Raw genomic sequence first — 21,227 nt, forward strand, 5'->3', positions numbered from 1 at the left:
GAATCCGCCACAGGTATATATTACCTATTTTATAATATTATGGGATAAAATTTGTAAAGTACCTGACCATAACCAGGCTTTGTACAAGTACTTAAATACAAGTTACCCATTACTCCTTCCTATACCCACCCTTCTATACCTAATCCATAATATCTGTCTTGGTCAAATTTTAACTCCTACCTACCTTTTCATTTCCTTCAGGTGATTCTAGTCACAAGATTCCTATTTCACACTTTGAATCTGGGCATGACCAAGCAACTGTGTTAGAAAATCTTTATAGATTCATTCATCCAAACCCAGGGAACTGGCCACCTATCTACTGCAAGGTAATTTCAACATAAGAATTTCTTTTAAGTCATCTACTTAGAAAATAGAAGATCCATGAAAGATACCCAAAGAAAGAACTTTCGCCTGTGTCTTAACTGTGTGTTAAAATATGTTCATTTTTAGTTGCTTTGAATGTAATTAGGTATGTATAATGCCTTTTCTTCTACATTTGTGTAATATTGGACGGATTTTGAAGACTGCAGTAACTGAATATATTTCACCTTTGGTAGATTTCATGTTTATAGTTCCTCCTTCTGAAATATCTTCAATATCTTTTTACCCTGAAGGATGGGTTTCTAGTTGTACACCTATCACTTCCAGGCAAGAGTACCATTTATTCAGAACTATTTTTGTAGTAATTCCTTGATCTTCTTTTTGTAATTTTATTCTTTGTTTTGTGTAAATTCTTTCAGGCTTGGTGTAGTAGAATTGGGTTTTAACCTTACTGTTTTATTAATAAAACAGTAAAAATCAAACATTTCTCACCATGAACATAAATCACCTTATCTTTTTCTGAACATTGGTTTCGTTTGCCTACCTTAAGTCTCACTTGCTGTTCATAAAGTATATTAACAATGCCTTATGAACGTAACTGGTTATTATTAGCAGTATTTTCTAGTATATGTTGCCCTTTTTTTTTTTTTTAACCATTCTCATTTAGTTATCGTGGACTCTTCAGCCTTTCCCTTCCCCTTCCCCATCCTCCCTCCCACAGTTTGAAAGGGCCTTATTAATTGAAAGTAACAGGATAGAAGAAAATACAAGTAAAATTTTTTCCCTTCTCTAGTCTGATGATAGAGCCAGAGTCAACTGGTGTTTGAAGCATATGGCAAAGTCATCAGGTAAGTTAAACTGGGTCACTGCTCAAATGCATTTTAGTATGTGTGTTTCCATTTTCATTTACATGTTCTGTCTACCTGAATTCACTAATTTTATGTTTGTTTTTATTTACCAATGGAAGAAATCAGACAAGATCTAGAACTTCTCACTGTAGAGGATCTTGTAGTAGGGATCTACCAGCAAAAATTTCTGAAGGAGCCTTCCAAGACCTGGGTTCGGAGCCTCCTAGAGGTGGCCATGTGGGATTATTCCAGCAACACAAGGTACTTATGTGATTTTGTGATAATCATTCTGACTTTTTTCTGAACTGAGAAATACAGTAGGATTAGTTTGTGCCATTTAAAGCATGACTTTCCTATGAAACTTTGGAATCATTGTATTTCCTTGAATATAAGGTTTCACTGATTATAAGATACATTGTTAATTTGTTTATCACTAAAAGCAAAAGCAAAATAATAAATAAAATGACAGTATTTTATCATTTAGAGTGTCTGTATTGATGAAAGTATATAGTATCCATTTAAATAAAGACTCTATTACGTAGAATTCTTATAAGAAATATAAAAATGAAATGGAAAGTATTTTTTATTTTGATATTTCAGGCTTACAGAAAATTTGAAAGACTCTAGTACAAGGAACGGAGAAGGCAATGGCACCCCACTCCAGTACTTTTGCCTGGAAAATCCCATGAATGGAGGAGCCTGGTGGGCCCCAGTCGATGGGGTCGCTAAGAGTCGGGCACGACTGAGCGACTTCACTTTCACTTTTCACTTTCAGGCATTGGAGAAGGAAATGGCAACCCACTCCAGTGTTCTTGCCTGGAGGATCCCAGGGACCAGGGAGCCTGGTGGGCTGCCGTCTATGGGGTCACACAGAATCAGACACGACTGAAGTTACTTAGCAGCAGTACAAGGAAATTGTATATACCATTCTCAGATTCTAATTGTTAATATTTTAATATGTTTATAAAAATAAACAGTTTCTTTTTCTCAACCACTTAAGAGTGAGTTGCTGCCCCATGCCTTTTCACCCTGAATATCAGAAATGTTCGTAAGAACAGGAACATGTGTATTGCCACAATACAGTTATCAAAACAGTATATTAACATTGCTACAATCAGTTCAGTTCAGTTGCTCAGTAGTGTCGACTGTTTGCGACCCCATGAATCACAAAACGCCAGGCCTCCCTGTCCGTCACCGACTCCCGGAGTTCACTCAAACTCACGTCCATCGAGTCCGTGATGCCATCCAGCCATCTCATCCTCTGTCGTCCCCTTCTCCTCCTGCCCCCAATCCCTCCCAGCATCAGGGTCTCTTCCAGTGAGTCAGCTCTTCACATGAGGTAGCCAAAGTACTGGAGTTACAGCTTCAGCATCAGTCCTTCCAGTGAACACCCAGGACTGATCTCCTTTAGGATGGACTGGTTGCATCTCCTTGCAGTCCAAGGGACTCTCAAGAGTCTTCTCCCCTACCACAGTTCAAAAGCATCAACTCTTCGGCGCTCAGCTGTCTTCACAGTCCAACTCTCACATCCATACATGACCACTGGAAAAACCGTAGCCTTGACTAGATGGACCTTTGTTGGCAAAGTAATGTCTCTACTTTTGAATATGCTATCTAGGTTGGTCATAACTGTCCTTCCAGGGAGTAAGCATCTTTTAATTTCATGGTTGCAGTCACCATCTGCAGTGATTTTGGAGCCCCCCAAAAAAATAAAGTCTGACACTGTTTCCACTGTTTCCCCATCTATTTCCCATAAACTGATGGGACCAGATGCCATGATCTTCATTTTCTGAATGTTGAGCTTTAAGCCAACTTTTTAATTTCCTCTTTTACTTTCATCAAGGGGTTCTTCAGTTCCTCTTCACTTTCTGCCATAAGGGTGGTGTCATCTGCATATCTGAGGTTATTGATATTTCTCCCGGCAATCTTGATTCCAGCTTGTGCTTCTTCCAGCCCAGTGTTTCTCATGATGTACTCTGCATAGAAGTTAAATAAACAGGGTGACAATATACAGCCTTGACATACTCCTGTTCCTATTTGGAACCAGTCTGTTGTTCCATGTCCAGTTCTAACTGTTGCTTCCTGACCTGCATATAGGTTTCTCAAGAGGCAGATCAGGTGGTCTGGTATTCCAATCTCTTTCAGAATTTTCCACAGTTTATTGTGATCCACACAGTCAAAGGCTTTGGCACAGTCAATAAAGCAGAAATAGATGTTTTTCTGCAACTCTCTTGCTTTTTCCATGATCCAGCAGATGTTGGCAATTTGATCTCTGGTTCCTCTGCCTTCTCTAAATCCAGCTTGAACATCTGGAAGTTCATGGTTCACGTATTGCTGAAGCCTGGCTTGGAGAATTTTGAGCATTATTTTCCTAGCGTGTGAGATGAGTGCAATTGTGCGGTAGTATGAGCATTCTTTGGCATTGCCTTTCTTTGGGATTGGAATGAAAACTGACCTTTTCCAGTCCTGTGGTGACTGCTGAGTTTTCCAAATATGCTGGCATATTGAGTGCAGCACTTTCACAGCATCATCTTTCAGAATTTGAAATAGCTCAACTGGAATTCCATCACCTCCACTAGCTTTGTTCGTAGTGATGCTTTCGAAGGCCCTGTTGACTTCACACTCCAGGATGTCTGGTTCTAGGTGAGTAATGACACCATCATGATTATCTGGGTCATGAAGCTCTTTTTTGTAGAGTTCTTCTGTGTTTTCTTGCCACCTCTTCTTAATATCACTGCTTCTCTTGGGTCCATACCATTTCTGTCCTTTATGGAGCCTATCTTTGCATGAAATGTTCCCTTGGTATCTCTAATTTTTTGGAAGAGATTTCTAGTCTTTCCCATTCAATTGTTTTCCTCTATTTCTTTGCATTGATCGCTGAGGAAGGCTTACTTATCTCTCCTTGTTATTCTTTGGAACTCTGCATTCAGATGCTTATATCTTTCCTTTTCTCCTCTACTTTTCACTTCTCTCCTTTTCACCGCTATTTGTAAAGCCTCCTCAGACAGCCATTTTGCTTTTTTGCATTTCTTTTCCATGAGGATGGTCTTGATCCCTGTCTCCTGTACAGTGTCATGAACCGCCATCCATAGTTCATCAGGCACTCTGTCTATCAGGTCTAGTCCCTTAAATCTATTTCTTACTTCCACTGTATAATCATAAGGGATTTGATTTAGGTCATACCTGAATGGTCTAGTGGTTTTCCCTACTTTCTTCAATTTCAGTCTGAATTTGGCAATAAGGAGTTCATGATCTGAGCCACAGTCAGCTCCCAGTCTTGTTTTTGTTGACTGTATAGAGCTTCTCCATCTTTGGCTGCAAAGAATATTATCAGTCTGATTTCAGTGTGACCATCTGGTGATGTCCATGTGTAGAGTCTTCTCTTGTGTTGTTGGAAGAGGGTGTTTGCTATGACCAGCAAACTCCATTAGCAAAACTCTGTTAGCCTTTGTCCTGCTTCATTCCATACTCCAAGGCCAAATTTGCCTGTTACCCCAGGTGTTTCTTGACTTCCTACTTTTGCATTCCAGTCCCCTATAATGAAAAGGACATCTTTTTTGGGTGTTAGTTCTAAAATCTCTTGTAGGTCTTCATAGAACCATTCAACTTCAGCTTCTTCAGCGTTACTGGTTGGGGCATAGGCTTGGATTACCGTGATTGAATGATTTTGATTTGGAATGATTTGGATTGAATGATTTTCCTTGGAAACGAACAGAGATCATTCTGTCATTTTTGAGATTTCATCCAAGTACTGCATTTCGAACTCTTGTTGACCATGATGGCTACTCCATTTCTTCTAGGGGATTCTTGCCCACAGTAGTAGATATAATGGTCATCTGAGTTAAATTCACCCATTTCAGTCCATTTTAGTTTGCTGATTCCGGGAATGTTGACTTTCAGTCTTGCCATCTCCTATTTGACCACTCCAATTTGCCTTGTGTTGGAGAAGACTCTTGAGAGTCCCTTGGACTGCAAGGAGATCCAACCAGTCCATTCAAAAGGAGATCAGCCCAGGGTATTCTTTGGAAGGAATGATGCTAAAGCTGAAACTCCAGTACTTTGGCCACCTCATACAAAGAGCTGACTCATTGGAAAAGACTCTGATGCTGGGAGGGATTGGGCGCCAGAGGAGAAGGGGACGACAGAGGATGAGATGGCTGGATGGCATCACAGACTTGATAGACGTGAGTTTGAGTGAGCTCCGGGAGTTGGTGATGGACGGGGAGGCCTGGTGTGCCGCGATTCATAGGGTCATAAAGAGTCAGACACGACTGAGTGACTGAAGTAACTGAACTGAATTTGCCTTGATTCATGGACCTAACATCTGATCTGAACATTCCAAGTTCCTATGCAATATTGCTCTTTACAGCACCAGACCTTGCTTCTATCACCAGTCACATCCACAACTGGGTATTGTTTTTGCTTTGGTTCCATGCATTCTTCCTGGAGTAATTTCTCCACTGATCTCCAGTAGCATATTGGGCATCTACCGACCCGGGGAGTTCCCCTTTCAGTATCCTATCATTTTGCCTTTTCATACTGTTCATGGGGTTCTCAAGGCAAGAATACTGAAGTGGTTTGCCATTCCCTTCTCCAGCGAACCACATTCTGTCAGACCTCTCCGCTATGACCCATCCGTTTTGGGTGGACCTACACGGCATGGCTTAGTTTCATTGCGTTAGACATGGCTGTGGTCCGTGTGATCAATACTACTGTCTAATCTAAAGGCTATATTCATATTTTGCTAGTTCTAATAAGGTCTTCTTTAGCAAAAAATAAACACCTAGGGTCCAACCCAGGATGACATGTTACATTTAGTTATTATGTCTCTTTAGGATCCTTTTAACCTGGAATTATTCATTAATCTTAGACTTTGGTGGTCTTGACCTTTTTGAAGAGTGCAGGCCAGTTACTTTGTAAAATTTTTCTCAGTATGAGTTTGCTTATATTTCCTCATGGTTAGATTGGGGTTGTATGTGTGTGTAATTTATTTATTTTTAATTGAAGGATAATTGCTTTATAGTATTGTGTTGGTTTCTGCCAAACATCAACATGAATCAACTATATATATATACCCTCTCTCTCTCTCTCTATATATATATATATATCCCCCCTCCCTCTTGAACCTCCCTCCCACCTCTCTCCCCGTCCTTCTGGTCTAGGTTGTTACAGAGCCTCAGATTGAGTTCCTTGAGTCATACAGCAAATTCCCATTGGCATCTATTTTATATACTGTGATGTATATTTCCATGTCACTCTCTCCATATATCCACTCTCACCTTCCTCCCCTTCTTCCATGTCCATAAGTCTGTTCTCTATGTCTGTGTCTTATTGCTTCCCTGCAAATAATTTCACCAGTATGAGGTTGTATATTTTTAGCAAGAGTACTTCAAAAGTGATGTCTCTTCTCAGATGTGTCAGATCTGGAGGCATCTGATTTTAATCTCATTACTGATAACTTTGATCACTTGCTTGAGATAATGTCAGCCAAATTTTTCCATTGAAAAGTTACTCTTTTTCACTGTACAATTAATATTCTGTTTGGAGAGTCTTTGAAATTTGGTAGATTATCTATTCTTTAATCTTTAATCTGCTAGCTTATCATCTGCTAGTCAGTTATGACTATATTTGTGAAATGGTGGTGCTCTAATTTGGTTGTTGTCTCGGCATTTACTAGCATTCTACTGTAAGAAGCTTTTCCTTTTTGCTGACTTTTTTTTTTCTTTTATGACTATGGACTTATATATTCCTAGTATCTTATTCAGTGAGCTGTAATGTCTTATTAACTTATTTTTTGCTCAGATTGGTTTCTTTATAGCCAGTGGTTTCTTTGTTGTTTGTTTGGAGTTTGGCTTTTGTTGTTGTCAAATTTTACAATGCTGCCTCATTCAAGTGTTTCTTTGCTTTTCCAGCTCCAAATATTCCAGGTTCATCTTTTACTTTCCCTTCTCTAGCTTTAAATTAGCCATTTATCCAAGGAACCCTGATTCTGTTTAATGGAGGAGAGTATTTAGGAGATAGAATCTGGGTGCAAGGTGTTCATTCCTACTAGAGCATCTTTGGTTCTAGTTCTCCTTAGTGGAGAGAGCTAGGAAATGTGTTGTGTACTACCCTTAATACACATTTTTACGTGGCTAGACTCACCTGCCCACTCCTTCCTCCCTTTCCTCCTCCCTCTCTGTCTTCATCTCATCATGAGTTCATACATAAACCTGCAATTGCCATTTAAAACCATAGAGTTCTCTAGTTTTCCATTTTTGTATTGCTTTTCTGTGTGGAAAAACCTGATGCTCAACAATTTTGTTGGTTCAGTCCTAGAATGTATTAGGTTGTTGTAAAATTAAGTGATACCACCATTTTAAAAAGACATATTAACAGTTTAGAATCTTTTTTTCAGTTTTGTTAGTCAGAGGTTAGTCAAAAAGTTATTGGTGAGGGACTGGTGGTCCAGTGGTTAAGAGCTCATGCTCCACTACAAGGGGCACAGGGTTTGATTTCTGGTCAGGAAGCTAAGATCCCTCATGCTGCAGGATATGGCCAAAAAAAAAAAAATTACTGGAATTTGTTCTTTCTTTTCTCCTTCACTGTGGTTAAATTATTCATTTGAAATAGTTTATTTGCTTGATTTATTCCAGTTTGTTTTTGCCCATATTTGTTGGTTTTATTACATTTTGAATATGTAGTATATTAGCACAGTTCAAACAAAACAGTTCAGTCTAGTTCTATAAAATTTCTTTTAAGTGTTAGTCACTCAGTCATGTCTGACTCTTTGTGACCCTGGGGACTGCAGCCCACCAGGCTCCTCTGTCTTTGGGATTCTTCAGGCAAGAATACTGGAGTGGGTAGCCATTCCCTTCTCCAGGGGATCTTCCTGACCTAGGAATCAAACCTGGGTCTCCTGCATTGCAGGCAGATTCTTTACATTCTGAGCCACCAGGGAAGTTCTGTAAAGTTCCTTGGATTGCATTAAATTTATAAACTAACTTGAGAACTGAAATCTTTACATATGAATTCTATCCAAGGACAGATGTCTTTTCACTGTTCAGATCTGTGTTTGGGTCTTTCAAGTTTGTTTTAAAATTTTTCTCACATTGTGCGTATCTGAGACTGGTGAGTTTTTGTGGGGTGATAACTTTTTGGGGCTCCAAAATCACTGCAGATGGTGACTGCAGCCATGAAATTAAAAGACGCTTACTCCTTGGAAGAAAAGTTATGACCAACCTAGATAGCATATTGAAAAGCAGAGACATTTGCCAACAAAGGTCCGTCTAGTCAAGGCTGTGGTTTTTCCAGTGGTCATGTATGGATGTGAGAGTTGGACTGTGAAGAAAGCTGAGTGCTGAAGAACTGATGCTTTTGAACTGTGGTGTTGGAGAAGACTCTTGAGAGTCCCTTGGACTGCAAGGAGATTCAACCAGTCCATTCTGAAGGAGATCAGCCCTGAGATTTCTTTGGAAGGAATGATGTTAAAGCTGAAACTCCAGTACTTTGGCCACCTCATGTGAAGAGTTGACTCATTGGAAAAGACTCTGATGCTGGGAGGGATTGGGGGCAGGAGGAGAAGGGGACGACAGAGGATGAGATGGCTGGATGGCATCACTGACTCGATGGACGTGAGTCTGGGTGAACTCCAGGAGTTGGTGATGGACAGGGAGGCCTGGCGTGCTGCGATTCATGGGGTCGCAAAGAGTCGGACACGACTGAGCGACTGAACTGAACTTTGTTCTATGAAAGTTGACTTGATTAGACTTTCTAACTTTAATTGCATCAATTTTGGTAATCTGTACTTCCCTAGGAAATTATTCATTTCATGTAGGTTTCCAGACTTATTTAAGTCTGCAAACTAAGTCTCTTATAATTTAAAATTCCTTGTTTCATTGGTTTCTTATATATTTGTGCTTCTGCTTTCCCCTCCTAAATCACACCTCGTGCATTGTCTTTTTTTTTAAACAGCAGGATTTCAATTTATTAGATCTAATTTTTTGTCCCTCATTCATTTCTGTTTTTGTATTCTTGGTACTTTGTGATTCTTTGTTTAGATTTGTGGGCTCAGTGTTAACCTTTTTGATTTTTTAATTGATAAGTGTTTTTAGTAGAGTGAATTTTCTCAGACATGGCTTTCAGTGCATCCCGTAAGTTGTTGACATAGCATTTTGTCATTTTTTTTTTTAATTCTGTAGTTCCAGCTCTCTTTAACCCAAGAGTTAATTTGAGGCTTTTAAATGTCCAGATGGAAAGAAAGCCTTTCTGATTTTTTGTTAGTAAACTTTAATGTCTTTGAATTCTGTTCAAAGTATTGTTTATAACATTTCTACCTTATGAAAGTTACCAGTGTTTTGCAAATTAAATAATCAATTTTTGGACTGTTTTATGGATATATGAGAACAATATGTATTTGTCAGGGTGCAACTTTTGACAAGTACCTGTAAGCTCTACATTATTATGTCATTTAAGCTGTGTTAGCTCTTTGTTTTTTCTCTGCTTGATCTGTTTTATATTGAAAATGGGGTGGTCTCATTACTATTGTTTATGCCTGTGTCTTAGGACATCTCCTATAGTTAAAAGTGGTTGCTGTGTTATTTGATGCCTTTACAGAACAAGTTTGCTGAATCTTGATCTAGTAGATTGATCAAGGGCTCTTGGGAATGACAGTAACTGTGTTCTTGCGTGCTTAAAACTTTTTCCATTGGTTTGCATTTTATTTCCTTGAGTTTTTAAAAAATACAGCTGTACTGTTATTGCTTTATGTTGTTATTTAGAAGTTTGGTCATTAAATTCTCTTGATTTTTTTTTTTTAATCTTTTTTGCCTGGAGACCTTAAGAATGATTTTTTTTCATCTTTAAACTCTAATAGTTTTTTAAGAAATGTATTTATTCATTTATTCCTTCTTGTGCTGGGTCTTTACTGCTGTGCGTGGGTTTCCTCTAGTTGTGGTGCACAGGCTTCTCACTGTGGTGGCTGCTCTCGTTGCGGAGCATGGGCCCTAGGGTGAGTGGGCTTCAGTAGTTGAGGCCCATGAGCTTAGTTGCCCCACCACATATGGACTCTTCCTGGACAGAGATTGAACCTATGCCTCCTGTTTTGGCAGGTGGATTCTCCACCACTGTCCCACCAGGGAAGTCCTAAAGTCTAACAGTTTCACTGGGGTATGTCTCTGAGTTCATTATTGCAGGTCAGTTTTCCCAGGTCTTTGGCAACCCCTTTTAGTGTGCAGAATCAGGTCTTATTTCTGGATATTTTTCTTAGATTGTAGTGTAATATTTTTTTCTATTTCATTTTTCTTAAGGATGTCTGATATATGTATGTTTGGTTTATTTTACCTATCTTTATGGTCACTCTTTCTCACCCCTGTTTCATCTTTCATTAATCTCTTATTCTCATGTTAGTTTTCCAGTTTCTTTAGTTTTTCACTTCTCATTTGTATCTGTTCTTCCTTAGGTAGTTTGAAATTCAGTTATTTTCCTATATGATTTTTCTTTTCTGAGTTTTGTCAACCCTTATGTCTTATTTTTGTTCTTAGTTTTGAAGTTTCTTATTTAGGCCATGTTTTCATATTATCAGGATTTTTGTTTGAGGATATTTAATTCGTATATTAATAACAGTGTAGAATGTGTGTGTGGTCGCTAAGTAGTATCCAACTCTTTGCAACCCCATGGACTGCAACCCTCCAGGCTCCTCTGTCCATGGGATTTCCCAAGCAAAGGTACTGGAGTGGGTTGCCATTTTCTTTGTGCAGGAGATCTTCCTGACCCAGGGATCAAACGTGCATCTCCTGCATTGGCGGGTGGATTTTTATGTTGTTGTTTTTTACTACTGAGCCACCCCGGAAGTCCTTGTTCTGTTATGGTGTTACGTTACAGTTTTCTTCTCCTTCGTGTTTTTTTTTGTGGGGGGGGGATGGGGGTTGGGCAGGAGTGAGGGTGGGGAGAGTTATCAGTGACAGTGATTCTCGTTTTCTGTTTTCTCCTGCAGTGGCTTTGTGTTGTTCCTTTGCATTTCTTGGACAGAGGTGGTTATTTCCGATGGTTTGAAATGTATAGTTTAAGTGCTCCCTCTTCTGTCAGTGTAAAATAAAGTATGGTTTCTTTGAATGCTTTCAGGGCGGTGGGGGTGTGGTTATTTCTTTACTTTTTTTTTTTTCTTCTGCTTTCCTTGTTCTGGAAAATATTAAATTTCCCCCTCTTTGCTTTTTTACCCCTCACACAATCTCTGAAGGACTTTTTCCTCTTGCCTTCTGCTGCCTAGAAACATTGCCTTCCAGGCCGCCTTCTAGAGTCTTCACGCACTTTTAAATCCCTTTCCTGTAGTCAGTGCTCTGATCTTACCAGGATTCTGAATATTTATGGACCTCTTCATTGTGGGAATGATTATGATTTAATCTTGGGCTCTTCATTTCCCTTCTCTCTTCCCTCATGTTTTCTGGGCTCCACTCTCTATATGAAGTTATGTAAAGGCTTGGGTGTGAACTTGAGAAATGACTCCATTGGAAATTAAGAGGTGGTTTTTTTTCCCTCTATTTATAGGTAACTGATGCTTGTAGTCTTATAATGTTCTCTTAGTTATGCTGCAGGCCTGTACTTTGTTTGGTTTATTCTTGTTAGGCTTTAAGTTTATGGATGATGTATTAGGATATTTAGATTTATATACCATTGCCTCAGCCACTCACTAAAGTATGCCTAAAATTTCATATCCAGAATCATTGTCTGTGTTTTTAGACTTTACTGTCTCTGTGCCATCCAGAGTGGTAGTGCAGCATTTCTTAAAAGATAACTGCACTATTATCTCAGGATTTTCTACCAAGCCAGTGATAGACACCTTTTATGCAGATTTTGATGCTGGTTCTTTCTTGATCTTGTGAGATAATATCAATAGAAGATTTCAGAGACAAATCAATATTTTCTCAATGGTTTATTGACTAAAATTTTGAAAGATTACAGTTGTTAGATAATCAAGAATAATAAGCAAATATATATTCAAATGAGAAACAGAGTCACAGATACAGAAGGCAGACTAGAGTGGTTACCAAAGGGAAAGAGGGTGAAGGAGGAAGAAATTTAGGAGTATGGGATGATCAGATTCAAACTAATATATACATAATAGATACACAACAAGGATATACTGTATGGCACAGGGAATTACTATACCATTATCTAGTAATAACCTGTAATGGAATATAATCTGTGAAAATACCAAATCACTATGCTGTGTACCTAAAACTCACACAATATTGTAAATCAACTATACTGCAATAAAAATAAAAATACTACATATGACTTCTTTGAAAAATAAAAAATTTGTACTTGTTTAGGCAATTTCAACTATTTCTAGACTGACCAGTAGCAATTATAGAATGCTTTACTTTGTATGTTGCATTTCACCTTCAGTTAAAATGTGAAAAAATAATTTTAGAATTGAAGAAACAGAGTTGAGTCTCAGATTATGTACGGGCTGCAACAGGAATAGTGTCGCTTTGGTGTAAGGCGTTTTGGGGGGTCTGTGCCATGGGATCCTATTAAAGACAGAACCATTACATAGAACTTTAAGCACTGTAATGACACATTTCTTTGGAAAGGATGGATCTGCCTTTTCCTGAGCTTCATAATGTCGTATGATTCTGAATACATATATTCAGAAGATTTCAAATGGTATCTTACAAAGGAGTTCTGGTTTTAGTGGACAACAGAAACTGTTGTTAGAATCTGTTAGTTAATATAAGCTGATAGGACTCAGTTCATATAAGCTAGATATGACTCATTTCAAACACTGCTCTTAAACTTCTTAAAGTTTATGAAAATTTGTACTAAATTTTTGATAAATATTGTCTCTACCTCCAGGAGAAATGGGTGGGTTTTATATTGGTGAAATTGAATACAGTTGCATAAAAACAGTAGCAAGAGTCTTAAACAGGCTGTTAATGACAATCATGTTATTTTGAAGGCTAGAGTATTTATAACTTTTATAAATTCCCCCCATTCTCCTTGTTGTTTCCTGTCATAATTGTCCTTTGACTGTGACCTGCTGACTGAAACAAGGCAGCTTTTATTTAATCAACAAATATTTACTAAGCATGTCCCAGTAAGTGTCCTAGGCACTTACCAAACATATAGTGGTGAATGAGATTAATACGGTCTCTGCTTTCATGCAGCTCACAGTTAAGTGGGAAAGAGAAACATCCTGTAAAAAAAAAAAAAAAAAAAAGTGGTTTTAACTGTGATCAGTGATAAGGAAGTCAGCAGGGTACTATAGTAAGAAATACTGTGCAGAAAGGTAGACTGCTTCCTAGAATGTTAAGGAGACTTTTTTGATAACTTAACATTAAAACTGAGATCTTAAGCAAGAGGAGAGAAACAGCCTTGCTAAAAATAGAAGGAACAGCATCCTGAGCAGAGGGTTGCAAAGACCTTGAGGTGAAAACTTGGTGTTTACTGGAAGCTGTTAGACAATCTGTGTGTCCCACTGGAGAGTTAGTGAGCAAAGGGGAGATTTCATAAGATGAGATGGAAGCAATAAGCAAGGACCGTAAAGATAGGGCCTTGTTAGCTAAGGGAAAGAATTTTATCAAATTAGAGAATCAACAGGATTAGCTAAGATTTCTAAAAATTTGTGAGTATTTAACAAATGTATTAGGAGAGGTCAAGAAAGACGGTATTGAGCCTGTACTTATTAGTTATTTCTCTGGTCCATGTAAGAAATGACTTGAACAAGGATGATGACAGCAAAGTTAGGGCTGAGTAAGTAGCTGTCAGATTGGTCAAAATCAGTGGACCTTGCTGATGGGCTGGGTACAGGAAGAGAGGATGAAAAGAGGAAGACCTAAAGGCAGTGCACAGGTTTCTAGTGTAGACCTCAGAGTAGAGGAGGAAGTGAAAGAGGAGGAAGTTTAGAATATGTTGAGGCCCTGGTAAGGCAAGTTCTAGAAATAGTATATAAGCAGCTGGTCGTTCTGGCCTAGAACTCAGTGGAAAAGTTTGGATAATGTCAGCATTCGTTTCACTATATTTCAGGCACTGTTCTGGATACTGAAGATGCAATGAAGAAAGCCAAATCCTCTGCCTAAATGGATCTTACAGAGTATAGATGAGATCATCTAGGCAGAGGATGCAGAGAGAAGAGAGCCCAGCACAGAGCCCTCACAAACTCTGACATTTTCAAGCTGGGGAGAGATTGACTTTTTGATCTTCTAGAACCTTTCAGCCCACCGTTGCTGTCTATATAAATCATCATAGCCAATCATCAGTGTTAATGAGGGTTGAAGAGATGAAGAGAAAACCTAGGATTATAGATGCAGTAATTTCACAAATCTCACTGGGGTGCTTGTTGGTGGGGCAGAAGTGTTAGCTTGCTTTGTTTCCCTGGATTATCTCATCCTTTTGGGTTGGGAGTTGTGATCCTCCTCTTGTTATTGAGTCACTCAGTCGTGTCTGACCCTGCGAACCCATGAATTGCAGCACTCCGGGCTTCCCTCTCCTTCTCCATCTCCCTGTGATCTTCCTATGTGGACCTTTCTTGTGTTGCAGGCTTTCCTTAAATGTCTGATTGTCCTTGGCTCTGTTAACATTTTAGAATGAGGCTGTAAATAAGTGCTCACAGAATAAGTGATCTGTGTTGTCCAGTGGGGACTGTCAACTGACCAAGCTTTGCTAAGGGAAAGCAGACAAGGAGCTGGTTGTAAAGCTGGAGGTGGAATCATGAACTCCAGAATCGTGAGGGTTTTTCCCTGGTTTCCAGCACCCATGCCTGCTGCCTACTTCTCCAAGAACAGGTCACTTCTGTGCATGGAGTCAGGGAAGTTAACTGTTCTCTGTACAGAAGAAGTCCAGTCTCATAGCTTGCCTCTGCTCTCTGGCCAGGGACATGTCCATGAGTTCAGAGCTTCTCCAGAGGTCCATAGGTAGATTCGCGTCTGTGCTGCCTATTCCCTGAGCACTGAAGGCTGGGACTTCGTTTGTCTAGTTCCATCGGTTATCACTCCTTCATTTACTTTCTATATCCTACAGATTTGTTAAACTCTCTTCCTTGGAGGCCTCTTCCTGTTTTCTCCTTTATTGTGGGCATCTACTACTATGACTGTTCGACTTTCATTTTGATAGGGTCTTAAGAGCAAGAGGAGAGAAATGTAGGCATCCTGAGCCAGAAGCATTCATAATTTTAAGAGGTGCAGTTTTCTATTTTGACATCACTTGAGAAGCTTTTTCTTAGTCCAACTTGAGGTTTTGATATTTAACAAATAAAACTTCTGTATGTAAGGCATGAGACTAGGTTCTGTGGGAAACAAGGGAAAGAGTAACAGGATTGCCCTTGCCCTCAGAGTCTCCTGTCTGATAAGAGCAGTAAAGCACATTATGTGTGAGTTATATATGATAATTTCTGAAAATTCTTAAAGAATTTCAGAAGATTATGATAAATCACATGAGGGAGGAATTGCCTCATGTATTTAATATATGAAGTACTTTATAGAATAAATGTTTTACTTCTTCTGGAAAGATGGATAGAATTTCTTTTTTTTTTGATATTTATGATTTTTTTAATTTTATTTTATTTTTAAACTTTACAAATTGTATTAGTTTTGTCAAATATCAAAATGAATCTGCCATAGAATTTCTATGAGCAGAAGTTTGGGTTAAAGGGAGGACCTTTCCAAAAGAATAACATGGCCTGAGCAGTGATTCAGAGTTGAAAACACAGAAAGTCCGATTGAGAAAAAGCAGTGAGTCAGTTTGACTAGAGTAGAGGACATCAGTAACTGTCAGATGACGGTGGTTCCTGAGAAAGGGAAAGGCAGGCCTATCCTTGAAAAGGAGGAAACTTAGCCCTGAAATAAGAGGAAAAGAGATCAGAGACCTTGGGATATCAAGGGAAGAGTGCAAAAGTCCTCTATGCTGCACATAATTTTAATGGATAAGATAGTTTTGAAACTTCGGGAGTGAGTTGCAGACTTAACAGACATACTCACTTATGATCTTATGTTATTACTTGAGAGTGGAACTTCGTAAAGGAAGCACATTGGAAATGTATTAAAGTTGAAGCTAGATTTGAGGTTGCATAATGCATATTAGCATAACAGTATACAAAGTTCTGATTATTGACAGTTTTTAGAATGAATAGTCCTTTACTAGAAGATACATTCATCTTTTGGGATAATTTGGAGGAAGATCAGTAAGTATAAATAAAACCAGATCAAAATAATGTCCTTTTTAACAGTATGATGAGATTTGGAGACATTTTTCCCTGGAGTCAGATTTTTCTGGGGTTTTTGTTGTTGTTATAATATTTTTAATTGCTTTCACTTAAAATACGATCTCCAATGGAAAATGTGTATATTAAGTAGGTGCTCTTGGGAATTAAGATCTGAACAAGGGGCAAAACTAACTGGAAACTTAAAATTTCTTGATTCCACATGGACACGTGAGAACTAGATTTAGTTTTCTTTTGTTTGTTTCTTACTGGAGTGTAGTTAACTTATAAGGTTGAGTTAGTTTCAGGTGTACAACCTGGTGATACAGTTATAGATACATGTATCTATTCTTTTTCAGATTCTGTTTCCCATATAAATTATTACAGAGTATTGAGTAGAATTTCCCGTGCTGTACAGTAGGTCCTCCTTGGTTCTCTCTCTGGTACACAATAGTGTGTATGTGTTAATCCTAGCCTTCTAATTTATCTCTCCACCCTCACCTTTCCCCTTAGGTAATTGTAAGTTTATTTTCTAGCTCCGTGTGTCTGTTTCTGTTTTATAAATAAGTACATTTTTATATTTTTTTTAGATTCCACATACACTTAAATGGGCAAATGTCATATAATATTTGTCTTTCTCTGGCTTACTTCACTTAGATATGATAATATCTAGGCCATCCATGTTACTGCACATGGCATCATTTCACTCTTTATGGCTGAGTAATATTTCATTGTGTGTGTGTATCACGTTTTTGTCCATGCTTCTGTTAATGGACATTTAGGTTGCTTCTGTGTCCTGGCTGTTGGAAATAGTGCTGCAGTGAACACTGGGGCACGTGTATCTTTCTGAAATATCATTTTCTCTGGAAATACGCCCAGGAGTAGGATTGTAGGATCATATGGTAGGTCTGTCTTTAGCGTTTTTAAGGAACCTTCATCCTCTTCTCCAAAGTGGTTATACCAACTTACGTTCCCCACCAACAGTGTATGAGCGTTCCCTTTTCTCCACACCCTCTCCAGCATTTATTGTTTGTAGAATTTTTGATGATGGCCATTCTGACCAGTGTGAGGTGAAACCTCTTCATAGTTTTGCTTTGCATTTCTCCAACAGTTAGTGATACTGAGCATATTTTAATGTGTTTGTTGGCCATCTTTATGTCTTCTTTGGAGAACTTTCTGTTTAGGTCTTCTGCCCATTTTTTGGTTAGGTTGTTTGGTTTTGATACTGAACTTGCAAGAGCTGTTTGTATATTTTGAAGATTAATCCCTTGTTGGTTGCTTTGTTTGCAAATATTTTCTCACATTCTGGGTGTTGTCTTTTTGTCTTGTTTATGACTTTCTTTGCTGTGCAAAAACTTTTAGGTTTCATCAGGTCCCAGTTATTCTTTTTGTTTTTATTTTCTATATGAGGTGGGTCAGAAGAGAGATTGTGGTGATTTTTATGTAAGAGTTGTTCTACCTGTGTTTTCTTCTAAGTTTATAATAGTTGGTCTTACATTGAGGTCTTTAATCCATTTTATTTTTATGTATGATGTTAGAGAATGTTCTAATTTCATTTCCTCTACATTCCAGTTTTCCCAGCACCTCTCAATGAAGAGACTATCTTTTCTCCATTATATATTTTTGCCTCCTTCAGTTCAGTTCAGTTGCTCAGTCATGTCCGACTCTGCGACCCCATGGACTGCAGCACACCAGGCCTCCCTGTCCATCACCAACTCCCAGAGTTTACTCAAACTCATGTACGCTGAGTCAGTGATGCCAACCAACCGTCTCATCCTCTGTCGTCCCCTTCTCCTCCTTCCTTCAGTCTTTCCCAGAATCAGGGTCTTTTCCAAGAGTCAATTATTTGCCCTCAGGTGGCCAAAGTATTGGAGTTTCAGTTTCAGCATCAGTCCTTCCAATGATTATTTGGGACTGATTTCTTTAAGGATGGACTGGTTGGATCTCCTTGCAGTCCAAGGGACTCTCAAGAGTCTGCTCCAACACCACAGTTCAAAAGCACCAATTCTTCAGTGCTCAGCTTTCTCTATAGTCCAACTCTCACATCCATACATGACTACTGGAAAAACCATAACACTGACTAAATGGATCTTTGCTGGCAAAATAATGTCTCTGCTTTTTAATATGCTATCTAGGTTGGTCATAACTTTTCTTCCAAGGAGCAAGCGTCTTTTAATTTCATGGCTGCAGTCACCATCTGCAGTGATTTTAGAGCCCCCCAAAATGAAGTCTTCTCACTGTTTCCACTGTTTTCCCATCTGTTTGCCATGAAGTGATGGCACCAGATGCCGTGATCTTAGTTTTCTGAATGTTGAGTTTTAAGCCAACTTTTTCACTCTCCTCTTTCACTTTCATTAAGAGGCTCTTTGGTTCCTCCTCTTCACTCTGCCATAAGGGTGATGTCATCTGCATATCTGAGGTTACTGATATTTCTCCCTGGAATCTTGATTCCAGCTTGTGCTTCATCCAGTCCAGCATTTCTCATGATGTATTCTGCATATAAGTTAAATAAGCAGGGTGACAATATACAGCCTTGACGTACTCCTTTCCTGATTTGGAACCAATCTGTTCCATGTCCAGTTCTAACTGTTACTTCTTGACCTGCACTCAGATTTCTCAGGAGGCAGGTCAGGTGGACTGGTATTCCCATCTCTGTAAGAATTTTCCACAGTTTATTGTGATCCACACAGTCAAAGGCTTTGGCACAGTCGGTAAGCAGAAATAGATGTTTTTCTGGAAGTCTCTTGCTTTTTCGATGATCCAGCAACTGTTGGCAATTTGATCTCTGGTTCCTCTGCCTTCTCTAAATCCAGCTTGAATATCTGGAAATCCACAGTTCACGTACTGTTGAAGCCTGGCTTGGAGAATTTTGAGCATTACTTTACTAGCGTGTGAGATGAGTGCAATTGTGCAGTAGTTTGAGCATTCTTTGGCATTGCCTTTCTTTGAGATTGGAATGAAAACTGACCTTTTCTAGTCCTGTGGCCACTGCTGAGTTTTCCAAATTTGCTGGCATATTGAGTGCAGCACTTTCACAGCATCATCTTTCAGAATTTGAAATAGCTCAACGGGAATTCCATCACCTCCACTAGCTTTGTTCATAGTGATGCTTTCTAAGGCCAACTTGACTTCATATTCCAGGATGTCTGGCTCTAGGTGAGTGATCACACCATTGTGATTATCTTGGTCATGAAGATCTTTTTTGTACAGTTCTTTTGTGTATTCCTGCCACCTCTTCTTAATATGTTCAGCTTCTCTTAGGTCCATACCATTTCTGTCCTTTATCGAGCCCATCTTTGCATGAAATGTTCCCTTGGTATCTCTAATTTTCTTGAAGAGATCTCTAGTCTTTTGCGTTCTATTGTTTTCCTCTATTCTTTGCATTGATCGCTGAGGAAGGCTTTCTTATCTCTCCTTGCTATTCTTTAGAACTCTCCATTTAGATGGATGTATCTTTCATTTTCTCCTTTGCCTTTTGCTTCTCTTCTTTTCATGGTTATTTGTAAGGCCTCCTCAGACAACCATTTTGCTTCATGCATTTCTTTTTCTTGGGAATGGTCTTGATCACTGCCTCCTGTACAGTGTTACACACCTCCATCCATATTTCATCAGGCACTCTATCATATCTAATCCCTTGAATCTATCTCTCACTTCCACTGTATAATCATAAGGGATTTGATTTAGGTTGTACCTGAATGGTCTAGTGGGTTTCCCTGCTTTCTTGAGTTTAAGTATGAATTTGACAATAACAAGTTCATGATCTGAGCCACAGTCAGCTCCCGGTCTTGTTTTTGGTGACTGTATAGAGTGTCTCCATCTTTGGCTGCAAAGAATATAATCAATCTGATTTCAGTGTTGACCATCTGGTGATGTCCATCTGTGGAGTCTTATGTGTTGTTGGAAGAGAGTGTTTGCTATGACCAGTGCATTTTCTTGGCAGATTGTATTAGCCTTTGCTCTATTTCATTCTGTTGGAGAAGGAAATGGCAACCCACTCCAGTATTCTTGTCTGGAGGATCCCAGGGACAGAGGAGCCTAGTGGGCTGCCATCTATGGGGTCGCACAGAGTCGGACATGACTGAAGTGACTTAGCAGCAGTAGCAGCTACTTCATTCTGTACTCCAAGGCAAAATTTGCCTGTTACTCCAGGTATATCTTAACTTCCTACTTTTTCATTCCAGTCCCCTATAATGAAAAGGACATTGTTTTTGGGTATTAGTTCTAGAAAGTCTTGTAGGTCTTCATAGAACTGTTCAACTTCAGCTTGTTCAGCATTACTGGTCAGGGCATAGACTAGTATTATTGTGATATTGAATGGTTTGCCTTGGAAATGAACAGAGGTCATTCTGTCGTTTTTGAGATTGCATCCAAGTACTGCATTTCAGACTCTTGTTGACTATGACGGCTACTCCATTTCTTCTAAGGGATTCTTGCCCACAGTAGTAGATATAATAGTCATCTGAGTTAAATTCACCCATTCCAGTCCATTATAGTTCATTGATTCCTAAAATCAGTGTTCAGTCTTACCATCTCCTGTTTGACCATTTCCAATTTGCCTTGATTCATGGACCTAACATTCCAGGTTCCTATGCAATATTGCTCTTTACAGTTTCAAACCTTACCTCCATCACCAGTCACATCCAGAATGGAGTGTTGTTTTTGCTTTGGCTCCATCTCTTCATTCTTTCTAGAGTTATTTCTCCACTGATCTCCAGTAGCATATTGGGTACCTGCTGAGCTGGGGAGTTCCTCTTTCAGTGTCCTGTCTTTTTGCCTTTTCATACTCTTCCTGGGGTTCTCAAGGCAAACTGTTCATGGGATTCTGTCTTGCCTCCTGCTGTAAATTAATTGATCTAGGTGTGTGGGTTTATTTTTGGGCTTTC

The 21,227-nt window shown here is 39.0% G+C and overlaps 1 protein-coding gene across 4 annotated transcripts in view; it reads left to right on the forward strand.

Moving 5' to 3' along the window:
- Positions 1-21,227, forward strand: part of MAEL (maelstrom spermatogenic transposon silencer) — a 56,477-nt gene that overhangs the window by 24,539 nt on the left and 10,711 nt on the right. For 2 of the 4 annotated variants that reach the window (XM_086393896.1, XM_086393897.1), the window contains 4 exons: positions 202-326; positions 1,115-1,169; positions 1,289-1,430; positions 1,770-2,163. In XM_086393896.1, coding sequence (XP_086250022.1) covers positions 202-326; positions 1,115-1,169; positions 1,289-1,430; positions 1,770-2,058 — 611 coding nt within the window. In that variant the 3' untranslated portion in view covers positions 2,059-2,163. Of the gene's footprint in view, positions 1-201; positions 327-1,114; positions 1,170-1,288; positions 1,431-1,769; positions 2,164-21,227 lie in introns of those variants that run through there. The other 2 variants (XM_086393894.1, XM_086393895.1) reach the window with 1 other exon arrangement.

Source organism: Bos grunniens, chromosome 3 (assembly GCF_055505025.1).
Source record: "Bos grunniens cultivar Pamir isolate PY7600 chromosome 3, Bosgru_T2T1.0, whole genome shotgun sequence".
NCBI classification, from domain to species: domain Eukaryota; kingdom Metazoa; phylum Chordata; class Mammalia; order Artiodactyla; family Bovidae; genus Bos; species Bos grunniens.